General features: G+C 40.1%; 1 protein-coding gene across 1 annotated transcript in view; it reads right to left on the bottom strand.

Moving 5' to 3' along the window:
• Positions 1 to 12,736, bottom strand: part of FUT9 (fucosyltransferase 9) — a 104,711-nt gene extending 91,975 nt beyond the window's left edge. Inside the window, 4 exon segments of the mRNA XM_034060750.1 lie at positions 12,253 to 12,438; positions 12,440 to 12,515; positions 12,517 to 12,564; positions 12,729 to 12,736. Coding sequence (XP_033916641.1) covers positions 12,253 to 12,438; positions 12,440 to 12,515; positions 12,517 to 12,564; positions 12,729 to 12,736 — 318 coding nt within the window.
• Positions 12,737 to 19,432: the final 6,696 nt, after the last annotated feature.

Genomic DNA, 19,432 nt, shown 5'->3' with positions numbered 1-19,432 from the left:
TGGACCACTCAGTGGATAAAGAATTGTTTGGATGGGCGCACTCAAAGAGTTGTGGTCAATGGCTCAATGTCTTGCAGGAGACCAGTAATGAGTGGTGTCCCTCAGGGATCAGTGTTGGGACCGGTCTTGTTTAACATCTTTGTTTGCGACATGGACAGTGGGATTGAGTGTGCCCTCAGCAGGTTTGCCGATGACACCAAGCTGTGTGGTTCTGTTGATACACTGGAGGGAAGGAATGCCATCCAGAGGGACCTTGACATGCTTGTGAGGTGGGCTGATGCCAACCTTATGAAGTTTAACCATGATGTCGTGGTTTAAGCCCAGCCGTAAATCAGAACCACACAGTCTCTTTCTCACTCCTCCCCTTCCCTCCCCACTCCCGGAGGGATCGGGAAGAGAATAGAAAGAATGTAACTCCCACGGGTTGAGATAAGAACATTCCAGTAACTAAGGTATAACACAAACCACTACTGCTACCACCAGTAATAATAATGATAAGGGAAATAACAAGGCAAGAGAATACAACCGCTCACCGCCTGCCAACCAATATCCTGCCCGACTGAGCAGTGATCTAGCCCTTCTGGGTAACTGCACCCAGTTTATACAGTGGGCATGATGTGCTGTGGTATGGAATACCCCTTTGGCTAGCTTGGGTCAGGTGTCCTGTCTCTGCTTCCTCCCTGCTTCCCCTCCTCCCTGGCAGAGCATGAGACTCACAATGTCCTTGGTCAGAGTAAACATGACTGAGAAGCGACTAAAAACATCAGTGTTATCAGTTCTGTTCCCAGGCTGAAAGTAAAAAAACAGAGCTGCACCAGCTACTAAGGAGAAAGATGACTGCTACTGCTGAACCCAGGACACATGACAAGTGCAAGGTCCTACACCTGGGTCAGAGCAATCCCCAGGTACAGCTACAGGCTGGGCAGAGAAGAGATTCAGAGCAGCCCTGCGGAGAAGGACTTGGAGGGGTTGGTCAATGAGAAAATGAACATGAGCCTGCTTCAGTGTATGCTCACAGCCCAGAAAGCCAACTGTATCCTGGGCTGCATCAAAAGGAACATAACCAGCAGGTCGAAGTGACCCTGCCCCTCTACTCTGCTCTTAGTGAGACCTCACTTGGAGTATTGTGTGCAGTTCTGGTGCCCTCAACATAAAAAGGACATGGAACTGTTAGAACAAGTCCAGAGGAGGGCCACGAGGATGATCAGGGGACTGGAGCACCTCCCATATGAAGACAGGCTGAGAAAGCTGGGGCTGTTGAGCCTGGAGAAGAGAAGGCTGCGTGGTGACCTCATAGCAGCCTTCCAGTGTCTGAAAGGGGGTTATAGGGATGCTCTGGAGGGACTCTTCATTAGGGACTATAGTGATAGGACAAGGTGAAACTTAAACAGGGGAGGTTTAGAGGTTTAGATTTGATATAGGAAGAAATTCTTTACTGTGAGGGTGGTGAGACGCTTGAAGAGGCTGCCCAAAGAAGTGGTAAATGCCCCATCCCTGGCAGTGTTCAAGGCCAGGTTGGACAGAGCCTTGGGTGACATGTTTTAGTGTGAGGTGCCCCTGCCTGTGGTAGGGGTGTTGGAACAAGATGATCTTAAGGTCCTTTCCAACCCTAACTATTCTACGTTTCTATAAAACACTGGCCAGACCTGTAGGAACCATGTCACTACACAGTTAGAATGGGGGAATTAAATATTTGTTTTTCCACACAGAAGAGATGAATGATTGTTTACCTTAGTGCCTGACAGAGCTGACCAATGAATTGGTACCTGGTTGCAGTACCTAGTCCATGAGCTGGCACGGTGAAAGATTTACACAGTCCTTGAACTTGTCCAGTCTTCAGAAAACTGAAGATTCTTCTGGGGACACACACAAATACAAATTTTAAGACTAAATAATGAGCTAGGTATGGGCAACTCTGGGGCAAGGTAGCAGTGGAGTTTACTTTTCAGAGCCTAGGAGACTGTAATTTGACTGGGAGAGGTAGTGTGGGTTTGTAGGGATTCCCAATTACCATACATTGGTTTGGCTTGCAAAGCAGTCTCGGTGTGTATGGGTTAGATTTCTTTTGAAGCAAAGAAAATTAGAAGCTCTATTTAGAGACTGTACCAAATCTATGACAACCCACAGTGGGAACAAAAGGTTATGAACTAATTAGTCCTTTGCACAGCCTCAGACTACATACAAGGTAGTGACATTTGGTCCAAAATACCAAACTAAATCTAGTCCATAGTAAAACACATTGATCATATACCTTAAATATAAGAATCTTAGCAACAGCTGCTTTGATCTACCAGTCTGCTCCTATTGTGCTGAACTACTTGCTAATACAAATATGTCCAAGTTGCATTTCTGCTGCCTACAACCTTTAATGTATTTAGCTGTAAGTATCTGTGTTGATTTTTTCCTCAGTCATCACATATAATTGTTAGTGAAAATTTCCGAGTTCTCTCTTCTTTTTTTTCTTTTCTTTTTTTTTTTTTTCCTGGGGCAAAAAAAAAAACTTGTCAATAATTAAGCAGGAAGTGACAATTTGGTAAATTATGCAAAGGGAAAATTGGAAATTAAGAACCGCAATAAAGTATATCTGAGGAATAAAAATAACAAAGGCAGGAAGAAAGTGTCACAGAAGTTTAGGAAGTATCAGTAACAACTAAAAGTAAATGACCTAGAAAGGGATACTGGTAGTAATGAAGCAGGAGGAAAATACTATTGAAGCAATACTTTTTAGAACGGTTAAAACAATAAACATACCAGTTGATAGCACAGTTTACTATCTAGACCAGCCAGTGACTGTTCTCTCAAGACTATACCAGCCTTTTCTCACTGCTGCTGAAACAGCCTGTGATTATCATGTATTTCCTTCCCCTCATGGCATCAAAATTGTTCTCCATATTTTTGGGAAAATCTGTGCTAAAATAATTTTGTACTGTAAGAGGAGGCATGACCGGAGTTACAGACTGGGAACCGAGTGCCTCAGCTTCCATTTCTAGCTGTGGATCTCTGACCTTCAGAGAGACATAATTTTGAAGTAATTTTTGATACTTATCTGAAAACTACCGATAATCCATAACCATTACACAGCATTAAGAACTTACAAGAATGGGGCACAAACATAAAAATGACACATTCTGTAACCATCCAGCGAAAGGAACAAATATTATTTGCATACTAATGTGGGCAAAAAGAATTACATATTAGGACAGCCCAACAAATGTAAAGAAAAGAAATAAATCCATAAACCCACATAGAGAATTGCTCTATTAGGGGTGGAAAAAATAAAAAAAGATAGGGTGCCTGAGGAGCTCAGCTGCTATTATGGACCTGAAGGAATAAGAGAATGTATGTAGTCATGTGTGTGTATGTATATATATATATGTATATTCCTATATAAATGTGATATTTGCATATATATACTTAAAAGCTATATGGTTAAGATACAGTGATTCTCTTCAGCTGATTAGACTATTGCTTTTATATACCTTAAAACAGACAGCTGCAGGATTCCCCAGTAACATCCAATAAGATAACCTATTCTTCCTGTAGATCTAGAGTCACATGAGTTATTTTCAGAGGAGAATGAAAAATACTTTGATGTTTTTACAGCAGAATATTTCTAGGAATTGTGTAAATTTCAAGAAAAAAATTGATGTGAAGAAGTGAAAAGGGTATGTTTTTCAAGTTTCTGTTCTGAAATTGCTTTCCACTGCAGTGTTTTTTTCACCATGCAAAATAACAAATTGCTTTGGTCTTATCATAATCAATCTTCTAAATTTATCTACAACTAGATTGTCCTACAAGCAGAATAACTAACTGAAAAAAAAATTACTTCTTAATCTGTAGAAACATCCAACTTATGTTTTTGTTCTTTTCATAATAAAAAACTGGCAAAACTGCAAAATATTCCATAAACAAATGATATTTTCATATGGTTGAGTGCTTCATTACTAACTGTGCAACAGACTCATAACATTTTTTTTCCCTGTGTACCTTAGGTGTTAAGGAAAACAGATTTTGCTCCTCAGTGACGGACGGTATGCATAATATGGTTGCAAAATCATTATTTGAGAACTGAGTTGTCTCCACAGCTAGTCTGTTGTGCCACATAACAAGATTGAGAGGAATATGGTGATGTGAAAGCTAATTAAATTTAGGCTTATTTGAAAGTGTCAAGATGATGTGGGATGAAGCAACTTATTTTAATAACAGGTAGTCTTCCAGTTTCAAGTTATACTTTAAAGAGTGGCATTTGTCTCCATATTTTGTATCATGTAAATGTGAAAAAAGTGTGACTGCTGGTATCTTCTTTGGTTACCCACTGCTGTAGTTAGCAGGTTTTGGTCATCTGTTTTCTTTTTACTGAATTGAATTGACTTGTTCATACTGTAGTTTATAGGTACACTCACATACCAAAATTTTTCTTATTTATTTCAGTAATTACATGAAATCAAATTACTCTCAAGTACACGCTGGATATTAACAACTGTGTAAAAATTCCCAGCCCCAGGTTTCATAGCAGTGCTGCTGTGTTTGACTTCAACATGCAATCAGTCTGGAATTCCTCCCCATCAGCTACTGGTGCTATTTGTCATGTAAAGCTTAAACTTGTCTTGTCTGGAAAGATCTAAAAACCAAATTGGTTTATGGTATTTTTGTTACAATTGCTGTAACAGTATGTATGGTCTCAGCTGCTTGTGCTTGCCTGCCCTAGGATACCTGTGGAATAAAGGTTCTTCATCTCAGTGGGGCCTGAAGGACACGCACTTCAGCTAGCTATGTGCATTTTAACTGTTGAAATATTTTAAATGTTATTTTGCAATCTTCCCATTGATTTCTCCTTTAATATTCTTTAGTTAGAATTTCAAATGCTATCTGCTTGCTGCAAGCACACACATGGGCCTGTGCTGGATGTCCAGCAGGTCTGGAAAGCATGCACATAGCATACACACTCATCAAAGTCAAGATATGGGGAATTTTTGCTGTCTCCCAGGAAGCTTTACTGGGGAGGCAGCTCATGATTCTTTTGCCCCCCACACATGCTGCCCAGCAAGGGTGACTGGTAAATAGCTGTAGGGCAGGTGTGGAGTACAGGCAGTGAATTTTGATTCCTTCCCTAAACCCAACCCAAATGTTGTTTGGAGAAAGCAAACTCTCATAGTTATTTCAAGTTCTAGAATTAGCAAGATTCTTATGCTCCAAAATGGCATTTATGAATAATAGTCTTAAGCAGTTAAGTCTGTGAAAATCCTGTATTGCCAGCTTAAATAAACTGCCAAATTGCTATAGCCCTAGTTTGATAGCTTTGGCTGACAAATTTTATTCCAAACATAAAAATACAGATAATAATAATAATAATAATAATAATAATAATAATAATAATAATAATAATAATAATAATTTGATTGCTTTCTAAGTGTAGCTGAATGTCCTCCCATTCCATTTAAATGCAATATTAATCAGCAGTGACCATAAAATATTTTCAAATTCAAGTTCTTAATTTTGAAAGTTTGTGATTTTCCACTTTTCAAAATTAAATTAAGTTCTTCTATTACTGAGCCATACTAATGCTAAGTTCAAAGCATGAATTATTTCTATTGAAAAATTATTTTGATGGAAAATTTCAGATCAAGTTCTATTATCAGTTCTACTGTCTCTCTCCAATGCCAAGACCTCCACTGCCTTGCCAGATAGAAAAGACTCAATTTTGATAATGTCAGAGTACTTGTCACATGAGTAACTTGGTGTACACAGTCAGCCAATTTACTGGAACACACATATTCCTGAAGCTCTACATTTACATAAACAATTTCAGGATTGACACCTTCATTCAGCACACTCTTTATTTTATGGAAGGTCTTTCTTCTTCTGTAGTTTAAGCCACTGAAGAAACTTCACTGAAATCCTACTGTCAGAATATGCAGTTTGACTGAAATCACATGTTCCACAAAACTGAACTGATTTTGCTAAAGTATTGGCTTCAAAACAAACAAACAAAAAATCCTCAAAAAAATAAACATTTAAATTGTTTCTTATACATTGGGATGTGTATTACAATATTGAACATTTCAGTCTATCCAAAATGATTTCGGGAAGAAACTTTGGTTTTTGAGGACTTTTAAATTTGTGTCAAAAGGAGACATTTGCAATTTCAAAAACCTCTGAAATGTCACCCTGATAAGCAGAGAAAATTGGCTTTATTACTTTATGAGCCTGCTTCACCCCATGGTACTTGGCATGGCCTACTTGCCACCTGCATCCATCTGTCCTTGGCTAGTAGTCTGCTCTGGGTACTGCTGTTGGTACCTGACTTCCTAAGATGTGGTGACTCATCTGAAGAAAGTCTTTGAATATACGGGGAGTTAATACTGCTTAATAATTCAGAGTCTATTTTAAAATATTTTGTACTCCTACCCAGAGCCTCCATCTGGGGTGAAAAAATGGGTGAAAAAAAAAAGCTGAAGGAGGAACTGTAAGGAAATGTAAAGGCAAAAATGCAAACCAGATGCTTAGTGATTAAGGACAGGCAGAGTTCATTCAAAATAGTTTGGATTTCTAACTTGAATTGTAGTTCAAATCTGTAAGAAAGACACCAAGTATTAAATTCCAACTAAATTTAGGCTTTTCAGCTTTAGTTATTTTCTTAAAGAATATTTAAGCATTACTCACTCTTAGCCATTAAAACAAACTAATCAACAGCCAAATATAAGAATTATACAAAATTTGATACTGTTTTTTTCTAATTACAAAGAAGTCTACATCTGTAATTTGTTTAGAATTTTAAGTTGGGCATTTTAATATGGCAAATGATGATTAATGTTTTAATGTTAGCTACAAGCTTTGTGATGGAAGTTGCTATATGAAGAAAATATTTTCTAGGATTTATCAGGTAAATAAAACAATAATAAAGATTCCAGATAAATGCAAAATGAAAAAAAAAAAACCCCTCAACACACATCTTAATCAAAAGAAGTAATTTTGAAAGAAGAGTATGTTTAGGTCATCATGCCTTTTAAAGACTAGACATTACAGATCTCTTCCTCCATTCCATTCCCATGGAATGGGAAAACAGGTTTTCCTGCAATTTCAGTTCTAGCACACTTTCTCAGTTTGAAACTGCTGTAGTTGCTGTCCTGGATAAACTAAAAGAAGACACATCTGCAATAAAAACAAGAGACCTTTGAACATCTGGATTATCACTTAAATGTTCACTTTTGGTGTGCAGTTGGTGGCTTCCCTTAGTTCAATAGCTTTCCTTACATAGTAGGTTTAGATTGTAGTATAAAACCATTACAATGGTTTTAAGTGGATTATTTTTCCAAAAGAGTAGTGAGCTCAATTTATACAAAACAAACCATTATATAGATTTTTATTTTATATTTATTTAATATGTTATCTGAAATTTTCTGGAATAGCAGACATTAGGGGGGAAAAAAAACAACATGCCAAACATTAGTACTGGACTGGTTTATTTCAGCCGGGTATGAGACTGCATGGTTAAATCATTGGCTACTCTCAGATAAAAAAAATATAGTATTGTGTGGTAATGAAATATAAACAATATGGCTGTTTGCTCATGGGTTACATATGCATTTCAGAACCAAACAGCTGACAACATGGAATTAACAGACTCTATACCAAATTAAAAAGAAGAAAGAGATTTTTTGAAAACAAAAGAAAAATATTTGTACGTTACTAATTATTTTTTCTCTCTGCCCCAGTTGGTGAAATACAAATACAAGTATTTCCAGTAAGATATGCTCGAAGAATGTCTCAGGAGACTGGTAAACACATTCTTGGAGCCTTTCACCTCTAGTTCACTGATTCAAATACAGACAACATGAAGTAGTGATGGAAAATCATTATGATTTAAAAGCTGGTTTGTGGCCCTTGTGAAATGAACTGGGTATTTTGCTCCATTTCTTAAAGGATCCTGAAAATATACTCAACACCTTCAAAAGCACCAGCACTGAGAATACTGAGCCGCTCACAGGGTCTGTCCAGGTCCCCATGGAGCCACAGCCAGGCCTCATTTCTCTAAAGATGGCAGAGGTGAGGATAACAAAATCCCATTCTAGGCAAATTTCCTCCATATGTTGGGCTTCTGGACCAAAGAGGTCCTTAGCCACCTGGAAGATCTTAGTATGTGAAGATTTTCTCCATGTCAAATACCCAGCCAAGCCAGGCTGAAATGGCAGCTCAGTCTAGGGTCACCACATTGCACTGCTGCTCTCTACTGCTCACAGATGCTGGGAAAAAAAACACAGCTCATTTTCCATTTCTCCCAGTCTGGTACTTTTCATTAGCATTAAATATATTCAATCTAGGAGGAAAAACAGGAGAAGGACCCCACAGAAATGACTACACTTTTTGAGGGAGAAATTGCATTAGTGTCTTTTTACAGAGGTACATACCTAGGTAGGGACAGCTAATAAACTGTCCTTTGTCAAAATCATACCTTCCACCTTCCAGAAAACCCACCTGATGATAGTTTTTCTAATTAGCTACAAATTATCTGCGTTTCCCAGTTTTACACTGTCTCCTTTTAGGATTTAATTTCCTTTACACTGGGGACTTGTTTTTCACAATATTATTATTTTTTTCTGAACATTTCATATTTTTTATCTGGAGTTTCCCAGAAGAGAGAAACAAAAGTCTATCTTCATTAAACACTAAGTGGGGAAATTAAAACATTGGGATGTCATGTCAGCTATATACATTGGCTTCTATGATGTCACATTTGATTTTCTTTTTTTATGACTTTGACAGCATCATATTAAAAAAGTGATTGCACAATGACAGTGCTGGCTTTGAATTATTCAGCTTAAGAGTGCGCTCTTACAGGCAGACTGTTTTGTATTTCCTGCCATTTCTGAAAAACTGACATTTAAAATACTGTAAAAGGAAAGGGAAAATGATTGCTAATAACTAATTAATAACTCAAGCTTGGCAAAGGTAACTTCGTTTAAATATATCACACAAATTAAAACCAAATTAGACATAATATGCAATGTATTTCAAAAGTCACTTGAAAAATAATTCTCAGGGTGACATTTTGGCCCCAGTAAAATTGATGGCAAGACTCCAATTCAGTTTTGGTGAAGGCAGGACTTCCTCCTAAATGAAGAAAATCCCTACATTTCCAATCTGAATTTAGGAACTATCTGTCAGAATTCTTGTGATACTTAATTAAATCAACTTTACCCATACATTCTCATAGAATACACTCCAGCTGTTAATGCTTACTGAGGCCATTGGGGCTTTTTCTGTTTGACTGCCATAAGAGATTCAGAACTTTAAAGTTGGAACCTCTTGGGTAATTTTTACAATGGTCTCACAGGGTTTATACTGTGTATTTTCCTATCATGACTGGGTTTTCTCAGCTTTCATTGTTTGCTCCATTTTAGCTCTGTCTAATGTTAAATAAGTGCAATCTGTTGGTTCATTTGTATCAAATAAGTTCAGATATAACCTTTTTCAGAGTGTCCAAATTTGTCTTTTCTTCATTACAATTTAAGGTTATTTTTAAATCGCTAAGGATATTTTTAAATCACTGAAGTTGGAAACATCTGCTCTCCAGCTTGATTAAATTCAGCTAGTCATTTCATATCAGAACTATAAACCCAATAATGCCATTTTAACATGCTATTCCCACCACCTAAAATGAAATTTTAGTGGTAACTGATATGAAAATATCATTCAAAGTCAGACCCTTTTTTCAGTAAACATGCCTATTATTTAACTGTTTGGTTTCATTGAAACTGTCCCTCATTGTATGTACATTATTCTTTCTTACAAGAATTATCTCAGCTGAGCTGTTTGGACAGGTAAGAATTATGGGCTTGAGTACAGCTCGGAAGGGTAAAGTGTAGAATATTCTATATGAGACATGAAATAAATCCTTCCAGCTATGGCAACAGGGAAAAATACAAATGATCTTTTCACATTCTGGTTCCTCAAAAACAGCAGAGATGTCTTTGAATCTGGTCATAACAGTGCCTAGGGAGACTCTCATCTGATTTAGCTGGGTTCAGAATCATGACCACAGTTATACCAAGAAATATGCTGGTATTCCCTCAGAAATATCCTGAATAAACATTTTGTCATTAAAACATTTTTGTCATTAAAAAAATATCTATCTGGCTGTTCTTAATCTCTCTTCCAACATCTCTCTATTTCAGTTTGAAGATGACAAGAGTGCCTGTTTTCATTACAAGCAATGAAAATTACTTACGGATCACTTGCATTACATTATTTTAGTTCACCTATTTAACCTGAATCTAGTCTCTTTCAGCACATGAATCACCCTGGGACAGCATTTTTTCATTCTTAAACAAACAGTTACATACTCGTCTTCCTTTTGTACTGATAAGCCAAACTTATTGCAAAACGTACAATTGGAAACAAGGTATCACAATTCAATAACATTTTATCCCGCAATATCAATATTAGTCTGAAAATACTATGCCAGAAATAAAAATGCAGGAGCTTCCAGGACAGAATCCTTCTGCCCTTATTATTTACTGCTTAACCTCTACTCAAGCAAAGTCCAGTTGAAGACAACAGATGGTACCTACACAAGTACAAACTGCAAAGTAATATAGCCCTCTACCAATTTATTCATGTGTTTTTAAAACCCATCCTCATCAAAGGCTTCATGGTTTAAATGCTGGTTCAATAGAACAGTAGTAACTACACTGAAATCAGAATCATTTTCCTTCACAACTGCTTGTAGTTTGGCTGACAACAGGCTGACCATCACAGGTGACAGAGAAACTTATGTCTGTAGCAACCTCTAAATCCTATTGATTCAGGATGCCACCAACTGTGGCTGTTAAAATGTGATGAAACCTTTCTGATCAGTATCATGCAGATACCCCTTCCTATTGCAAGAAGAAAACTCATCATCCTGCAAATACAGGAAAGCTAAACCTACAGAATTACATGCTTTTCATTCTGCAAATGTCCTTTACTTGTATGTAGAACAGCATGAACCCCTTTACCCAGTGCAACGCAGGACTAAGAAATCCTCTGTGAGAAAGGCTACAATGAAACAGTAGTAGTGAAAAAACAGAAAAAAAAAAAGAACCCAATGCAAACCCAAGCAATAACTCCAACAAAATTTAACAAAACCATGAATTGTGGAAAAAAAAAAAAAAAAAAAAAAGAAAAAAAGAATGCTTTCCACCAGCCTCCGTCAGTTTTAAGTGTTATCACAGCACCAGCTTCTGGAGAAGGGAGTGAAGATTGAGTGTAAATTTTCTGTGCATACTTGTTGGCTATTTGGCAAAGAGGCAAAAGGTTGTTGCTTTATTTTTGCTTTGGCTTTCTTTTTTATTTATTTTCTCAAGGCAGTTTCCAGGTCTTTAACATTGCTCTGAGCCATAGATGCTAAATAAAAGAAGGCAGAAGTGCTGCTGCCATAACAACCCTTCAACAGGGAACTATTGAGATACGGATAGCTACTACAGTACCTACAACCAGCCGTGTGCATCATGACACATAAAAACCAGAGAACGCTTTTCAGCCACAGCATCCCATCATTTGCGGGCTCTGGGCAGCGAAAGCAAAACAAGCGCGGACTCTTCCCCCCACCCCCAAGCTTCATTTCTTTCACTGTTTATTGGGGGGAAGCTCAAAAAAAGTCCATCCGAGAGCCGAGTTCCCCCCGGAGCCGACCCCCGTGGCCCGCGGGAATGGCCGCTCCCCGCTGTGCCCGGGGACCCGAGAGGGTGAAACGGGACCCTCCGAAGCCCCCCGGGTGGTACTCAGGGGAAGCAGCCTGGCCCACCCCCCATTCAAATGGTCCCTCGCGAAAGTTAAAGCGCTGCCCCCCTCCTCCCCCGAGCCTCCCCGGGCGGGGGATGCTGCGCACGGCGGCTTGGAGATGGGGTCAAGGGAGTCCTGGCCCCGGCTGGATGCGGGGCTGCCGTGGTGCCCATGTGCGCGGCTGTGCGGGTGCGAGACCCCCGCGGGAACGGGCAGTGGGGCGGGAGCAGCTTCCCCTCGCAGCCCCCGGGACCGCGGGGACACCCCGGCTGCCGGCGGACCTTCCGCCACCGCGGGGTGGGGAGGGAGGGTCGCAATTCCAGGCCGGGACCCCCCGTCCTTTTCCCATAGGCGAGGGCAGGGGTGAGCACGGGGCCTCCCCCCGCTCATCCCCCGGGGCCGCTCCGGGATGGGAGGCGCGGGGGAAGGAAGAGGGGGGTGCACGGCAGGTGCTTTTGGAGGGAGAGGAAGCAGGGCCTGGTGACTCACCCGTCCGAGGCGGGGGCTGCGGGTAGCGCGGCGGCGGCGCTGCCCCCGGGGCGCGGGGGGCGGCGGGGCAAGAGCAGCAGCGGGCGCGGGAGCAGGGGGGAGCGGCGGGGCCCGGGCTGCTCCTGGGCGCGCTCTCGCTGCCCATCCCCGGCGCTGCCGCCGTCGCCGCCGGAGGAGGATGCGAGGGAGAGTCAGCCCCGGGCGCGGGCACGCGCAGCGGCGGAGCGGGGAGGGGGAGGTGGGGGCGCGGAGACGCGCGCGGAGGGGGAGCAGCTGGAGAGCGCTGGCGCTCGCTCCTGCAGCCCTCCAGCCCTTCTCCCTCAGTACTCATTTTCTCAGTCTTCCATCTCTTCTCCCTCCGCCCCTCATCCCTCCTTCCCACGTCCTCCCATCCCTGCATCCTTCACCCTTCCATCTTTCCATACGTCCATCCCTTACCCCACCATCCCTCCAGCCGTTATCACTCCATCCCTCACCAGTCCATCCCGCCATTCCCCGGTCCCTACGTTTCCCCCGCCCCCCCCCCGCCCCGCAGAGCCGCGATCCCCCCCTGTGGTCGGTGTCCACCCCCGTCCTCCCTCCGCCGCAGGGTGGCCCTGGAACCCCCAGGGCCGCGGCGGGCTCGCAGGCAGCGCCGGTGGGCGCGGGAGCGCTGCTGCCCCCCGGCGCGTCCCCGCGGCGCGCTCCCCCCTCCCACCCCGCTTCCCCAGTTCCCACGGGAAGGACGACCTGCTCCTCTGAAGGGCAGGAGGTCCCCAGTTCACCCCAGCTCCGAGGGGAAAACCTGTTTTAGCCCTCTCCCGTCCTCTATCCTGCTCTTCCTTTTTTCTGTCTTTTTTTTTCCCCCACCCGACAGCAGGAAACAAACCAGTGGTGTGGTAAGGAAAAAAAGCAGTAAACAAGAGGAAAACATACAGATTATGGTCATCATTGACTGTATGAGGAACGAACCATACACTGGAGTAGTTCTTAAAAGCAGTCTTTCAGATTTTCACCGAAACCTAAAGGACTTCCTGAATGTTTATTTAGGATAGAGAGTAATGTTTTTAACATTAAAAATAAAAGAAACAACATATCAAAGTGTACTGTGTAAACAGGAGACCTCTAAATCAAGTATGTCAAATAAACATGCACACCAAAGCTAGCCATCAACTCTTTATCCCTGCTCTGAACTCTGCCTGCATTATGTAATGTCAATAAACTGCTGCAAGTACATTTGGGGAAAAAAATACAGCAATGATCATGAGAACACAGCGCTATTTATTAAAGTACATCAGTAGCCTTACCTGCCAAGTAGTGGCTTCAGAGGTTCATCTGTGTGTTTCTCATGAGCCCTCCAAGTAAACAATTTACTAGCTGCTCAATGCAGACATATGATTCCCTGGTGTCAGTGTCTCTGTCCTAGACGTTTCTGAATGGCTTGTGGATTATTAACTTTCGATGCTCTGCTCTGCCTTGTACCAAGAGCCGTGCAGGTATCAACAGCTCCCACTTGTGAAGCCAGGGAAGAGAGAGATTGGGTAGTTTTCAACGCAGCTCCACATTTCCAACTGCTGATTTGCTGTAAGAGCTAAAGGCAATTAGAGAATTTGTCTGGTCTTCTAACAGGTTTATTCCAAAGGAAAGGCCTGACCCAAAGTTCACTAAAGACAATTACGAATATTTGTGCGATCACAGTAGGAATTGGCTCAACCCACTGTGAGCTCATTGTTGGGGTGAACAAAAGAAGCCCTGCCCCTGCAAACAGAGGGACTAAATTTATGGAAACATTATCAGTGGAAGAACACAGGTTTCAGCACTGCACACCACTGCAAGAGCTAGCAAGCTAAGCTGGGAAAAGGAAAAAATCCAAGCTGTGCATCTCTTTCATAAAATTGTTGAGAGAAAGTGAGGGATCTGCTTCTGCTTCCCTGCAGCTATTGGCAAAAATGCGTACTTAAAAGGCAGGTCACAGTCCCCTGCCAGAGGATATCCTCTGGTTTCCACAGGCTCAACCAAGACACCATATGCAGTAGGCAAGAGGAATGGAAAAGGAAACATTGTAAAATTATTAGGTTCAGTTCTGGGCATCTGCAAAGCCAGGAGGAGCAAGTTTCATTTTAAGGTGCTTTGGCTCACAAGGAAATTCTCAACAAATTAATCTTTCAGTGGATTTCTCTTCTCTGGTCTCAGTCCTGGGATTAGATCTGAGCACCCCTTTAACCTGCAGATTTCAGTCACTTGCTAACTCCATCCCTCTTCTGTCTTCAGCAAGGGCTCTAGGCTAGTAAGAGAGATGGTAGTGAAGGGAAACCAGGCAGTGGGAATGATTTGGGTTCTGCATAGATGATGACATCTTTGAGTGAATACTTATCTACTGTGAGTGGTACAGAAATTTGCTTGTGCTTTTTTTTCTTAACATAGTTAATATAGGGGTTTAGTATATTTAATGCAGGTTTTAATATAGGTTGGTTTTTGTTGTATTTTTTTCTCTGTAGTTGCTGATGAACAGCTCTAGTAGGTCCAACTGAGCCCAGTGGGATAGTAGCCTGGTAGTTAAAGTGATTCCTGAGAAATGGGAGACTGAGTGCAAACATTTTTTTCCCTGAGATTCACAACAGAAAATGAACCACTGAGGTCCTGTCTGTTCTCAGATGAATTACTTTAGTTCTCTCCTAGCTTTGACTACAAACTGAGTCTGAATCAAAGCAAGCACATATACGCTCACAGATTTTTTTTTTCACCAAAATTATTTTGTTGGAAATTCATCAGATCTTCAGAAATTACAGGGCTCATTTTAGATTCTTGCATACTCTTTATATGTATGTGCAAGGATTCATGTTTCTGCACAAGGATTTATCAAGATTTCCTTTTTTTTTTAATTATAGCAGTATTTTTTTTATTAAGAATACAAGCATTAACCCTTACATTTCAGAGTCATTGTAGTGAGCTGCTGTATTCTTAGATATGAGGTTTTCTATAAAACCTTTTCATGAAAGCAGTAAACAATTTTTTCTCATTGGAGAGAATATGTACGCCTTTTGTGATTATGCTATTGCTACATTAATTGCCTTTGCGAAAGCTGGCTGCTGAGCTTGCCACCTTAGACTGGAAATATGCCTATGCTGTTTTCTGAAGGTTCCAAAACATATTTTCTGAGAGCACAGTTTGATAAAAGGTTTGATTCACATAATGGAGAACATGTCCATATTAATAGATGCTTTAAAAGTTAAAAAACACAGAAACTGACTTTCTTAAAAGGCTGATATCGTAAAGGTCAAAAGAAACAGAACACAATTACAAAAATAAACCAAAATGCACCAATCCCCTCCCCTAACAGCTCAGCAACTCCAGAAGTAGATATTTATCAAAACTATGTAAAACAGGATGAGGATTTATTTTTTTACCTTACATGGTCTGAACATTTATGTGAGGCATGTTTTCAAAATGAGAACATTTAAGCATTTACTACAACCTTACATGCGATACTGAAACATGTGCTCTTCCACTGATGATGTTTCCATAAAGTTAGCCCCATCAGTGTTTGCAGGGGCAGGGCTTCTTTTGCTCGTGGGAGTGCATTTTCCCATTTGTAATTGATTGTTGGCTTGCGGGTTAACTGCATCATTTAAAAATCTATCATCCTTTGGCTTACTGTTCTTTACATTCATCAGTTATGACTTGCCTTAAATTTGTCCCTGATTCCTGGATTAACTAATGCCAGTACCTGGTGCTGTGCAATCAGCCTTAATGACCTTGATGCAGTTTTTAGGGTTGTAGGACGATGAATAGGATCCTAGATCCAGAAGGAAACTGTGTTGTACAGTGAGAGCTGAAGTCAGACTGAGGCTTTGGACATGATTAGGATAAAAAAATAACACAAAATATTACTAATACTTGAATCTGAGAAAGACTTGTATGTCCACAGATTTTACTTTACAGCAGGTTGGACACATTTAACTCCAATACACAAGTTGTCTGAGTCTCCATTCTTAGGCACATTGATAGTATCTGCTAATGCCTTTATTTTAGAGAAAACAAAATAAATCACTTTTAAAAATATCTTCAATGTAGAGAGTGGGCTTTATTATAGCTTTTATTTATTCACCAAATATTTTGTTTGCTTCATATGATTTATTAAGGAAAAACAAAGATTAAGTGAAATGACGTAATCTGTGGTAAACTAGGGTGGTTTCATGGTTTGGGGTTTTATGTGTGTGTGTGCATAGTGCCATTTTTATTGAGTAAGGCTTTTTGCTAAATAGCAGTTTCACATTATACAGACAAAGAGATTTAAAATGAAATGCTTTTGCACTATGGCTCACAGGACCGATCCTGGAAAAGTGTTGTGCTCTAACAGGCCAAGATAAAGCAAGGATTCCACTCATTAATCCAAACTAGTCTGGGGTGCCACTATCTATAGAGACAGGCTTTGCTGCATTCAAGCCTCAATCTCCACTGAGGACAGCTGGGAAAAGAACAGCTTCTCTAGTTAAGACCCTCTGTCATGAATTTCTTCATTTTCTCATACCAAACACAAAGAAATTTACAGGTAAGCTTATATCATCTGGTGGAAAACAAAACAAAGAGAAGAAATGAAACACAATTGCCCCTTTTCCACTACAAGAACAATTTAGGAGAGGGAAGATATCATCAAAACCCAAACATAAAGGCACTGGTATAACTTTTTTCCTATTTCAATCAAATGTAAAAGGGACAAATAATGGAACTAGGGAACTTCAATATGCTTACAGATTCTCATGATATGCAGTAAATCTTTACAGTTCTGCTCTCCAAGGAGATTCTTGGGTAAATAATAATGACTTTGGCCTCTTGGATAAATGAAGATGAATGTACTGAGAAAAATCTAATTATGGATTTCTCCTGCCTTGACTCCTGTCTTGAGTGCCAGTATTATATTGTTGATGCAACATACATATACATATCTCTATATATTCCAGCGGTAGTGTACTAAAATCAAGCTTAATGCAGGAAAAAAAGGAACATACACACATCAGCAGATTTGTTTCTTTAATAATTCAATATTAAATCTGTGGATTTTGGAAAAAAAAGAATGTACCATTTTCTTTGAATGTTAGCTAGTGCAACCAAATCAGTATAGCTACACTGCAAACTCTAGTCTGTTCTGTGTATAGTCAACACAATTGCTCACTAAGGGCCATGTCTTCTCTAGGAATGATTTAAAACTATTCCTACAGTAGTGTACCATAGCAGTAACTCTTTCCTAGTAAAGACACAGCTTATCTTGTGAAAGATAAAATAATATTGCATGCTTTATTTGGTTACCTCTGAGTTAAACAAACCAAACAGCTGAGCAAATTCAACTGCTAAAAGATCTAAACCTCTGGATTTTATTATTTTTATTTTGTTTTAAATGCAAGTGGGTTTACAACAGCAGCTTTTGGAAGATATTGTCATATCAGTGGCTCACAAAGCTATGTCAGCAGAAGTCTACAATGTAGGCATAGCTTAATATCAGATTGATACAGACAGCAGAATATTGGAAATGTTGAGTGCATCACTGGAAGAAAATATCTGAGGTCACAGCTTGTCTGGCAGTCTTTACTGCTAACACTGAGGGGAACAGAAATAAACCCTTTTCATGTAGAGCCCGGTCTGGTTGGGCAAAGCCTACAGTTAGTTAAAAAAATGAGCAATTTTTATGTTGGTTCTGTCTATATGAAACAAGGTATTGGAGACTAGCAAAGCATTAAACTCCACAGGACCAGTTTTTACAGTGTCCTTGGAGGGATATATTAAACTTTAAAAGTCTTTTCACCCATGTAAGAAATAATCCTTTATTCTCTGTGCTTGTTTTTCATCAGAATCCATTACAATGGTTAGTGATTAATTATAGATCTGTCTTTTTGTTCTGAGCTCTTCTCTAAGGTTCCTGGCTTCATTTATCTGTCTGGAAGAACCATGAGCTGTTTGGAGTCACAAACCATCTATTTGTTTCACATTTTACAGTATGTAGGACAACAGGCTCATGATCTACCAGTATGGTTCCAAATAACAGCTAGTAAGAACGAGAATGTATTGGCTCCAAATCCTGTATTCACATAGGCTAGACAGCTGGGAGGTGTGAAGAGCCTCAAGCTCCTTTGATGTAAGAAAAATATGCAATGGAGTAAGAGGCAGCCATGAAAATTTGTGTATGTGGACAAGCCAAAGTTAGTAGCCCACAGAGGGATCTGAGAAACTTCCTTCATGTTGACTGCAGGAGATGTGGTGAAAAATCCCCACTTGGTGCTCTGGACACTTCCACCTTAAGTATGTATACAGTAAAAGATAATTTAATGATAAGTTAATGTTCAAATGTTTGCAAATTTGCAGAGCAAGTAGAATATTTCAAATTGTTTATGCTGGTTGAAGTTAAATATATAAAAGCATTAATGTATTTTATGAATCATTAGAGAAATTATAGTCACAAAATCCCCTTGCATCTAACAGATTGAAACTTCTAAGAAAGTGCATTTGGAAATGTTTCGGGGTTTTGGTGAGGGCATAAGGTTAAAGAGCAAGCTGGATAGTGATTACAGTTTTAAGTAAAATCCATATAGTAATTAATATATTTTGAGTACAGACAAACTCCAAAACTCCATTGGTGCCTTTAGAACATGACCAGTCATACTGGCAGTCAATATTCACAAAGTCTAGTTTAATTTACTTTTCTGAGGAAAAAACACTTTCCAGAAACTTAGCAGCTATTACTAAACCCAAAAAAAGAAGATCAGTTGGGATCTTAAAATCAAAAAGTACTAATTTGTGTAATTACTGTTGTGACTGTGATAGCCTAGGGACATAAGAGAGGCAAGGTCTCTGCAGGGAGTAAATCTCTCTTGCAAAACCAGCTGATGGATTTGGAAAAGAAGCAGTACTCCCATCCCACCTTCAATTTATTTTCTCCCCTTTATTTGAATAATATTGAATATATAAATACTGTGTCTGATGAATCTGAGTCATGTGACTGCAACAGGACTATTTGCAGCATGAATAACAAGTGGCAAGGTTTCGTCCTGTCATGTTCTTTCTAAATGCCTAACTGAATAACCTGTTACAAATCACAGTCTAGATGGCACTGCCTGAATTTATATGAACTCTAAATCCCCCTCTGGAATTTTATTCAGGGGAAACCCAAAAGATATGTGAAAATGCAAGATTTTCAAAGTGACTAGCA

This window comes from Melopsittacus undulatus, chromosome 3 (genome assembly GCF_012275295.1).
Source record: "Melopsittacus undulatus isolate bMelUnd1 chromosome 3, bMelUnd1.mat.Z, whole genome shotgun sequence".
In the NCBI taxonomy this organism is placed as follows: domain Eukaryota; kingdom Metazoa; phylum Chordata; class Aves; order Psittaciformes; family Psittaculidae; genus Melopsittacus; species Melopsittacus undulatus.
This window is presented reverse-complemented; position numbering and strand designations above follow the sequence as displayed.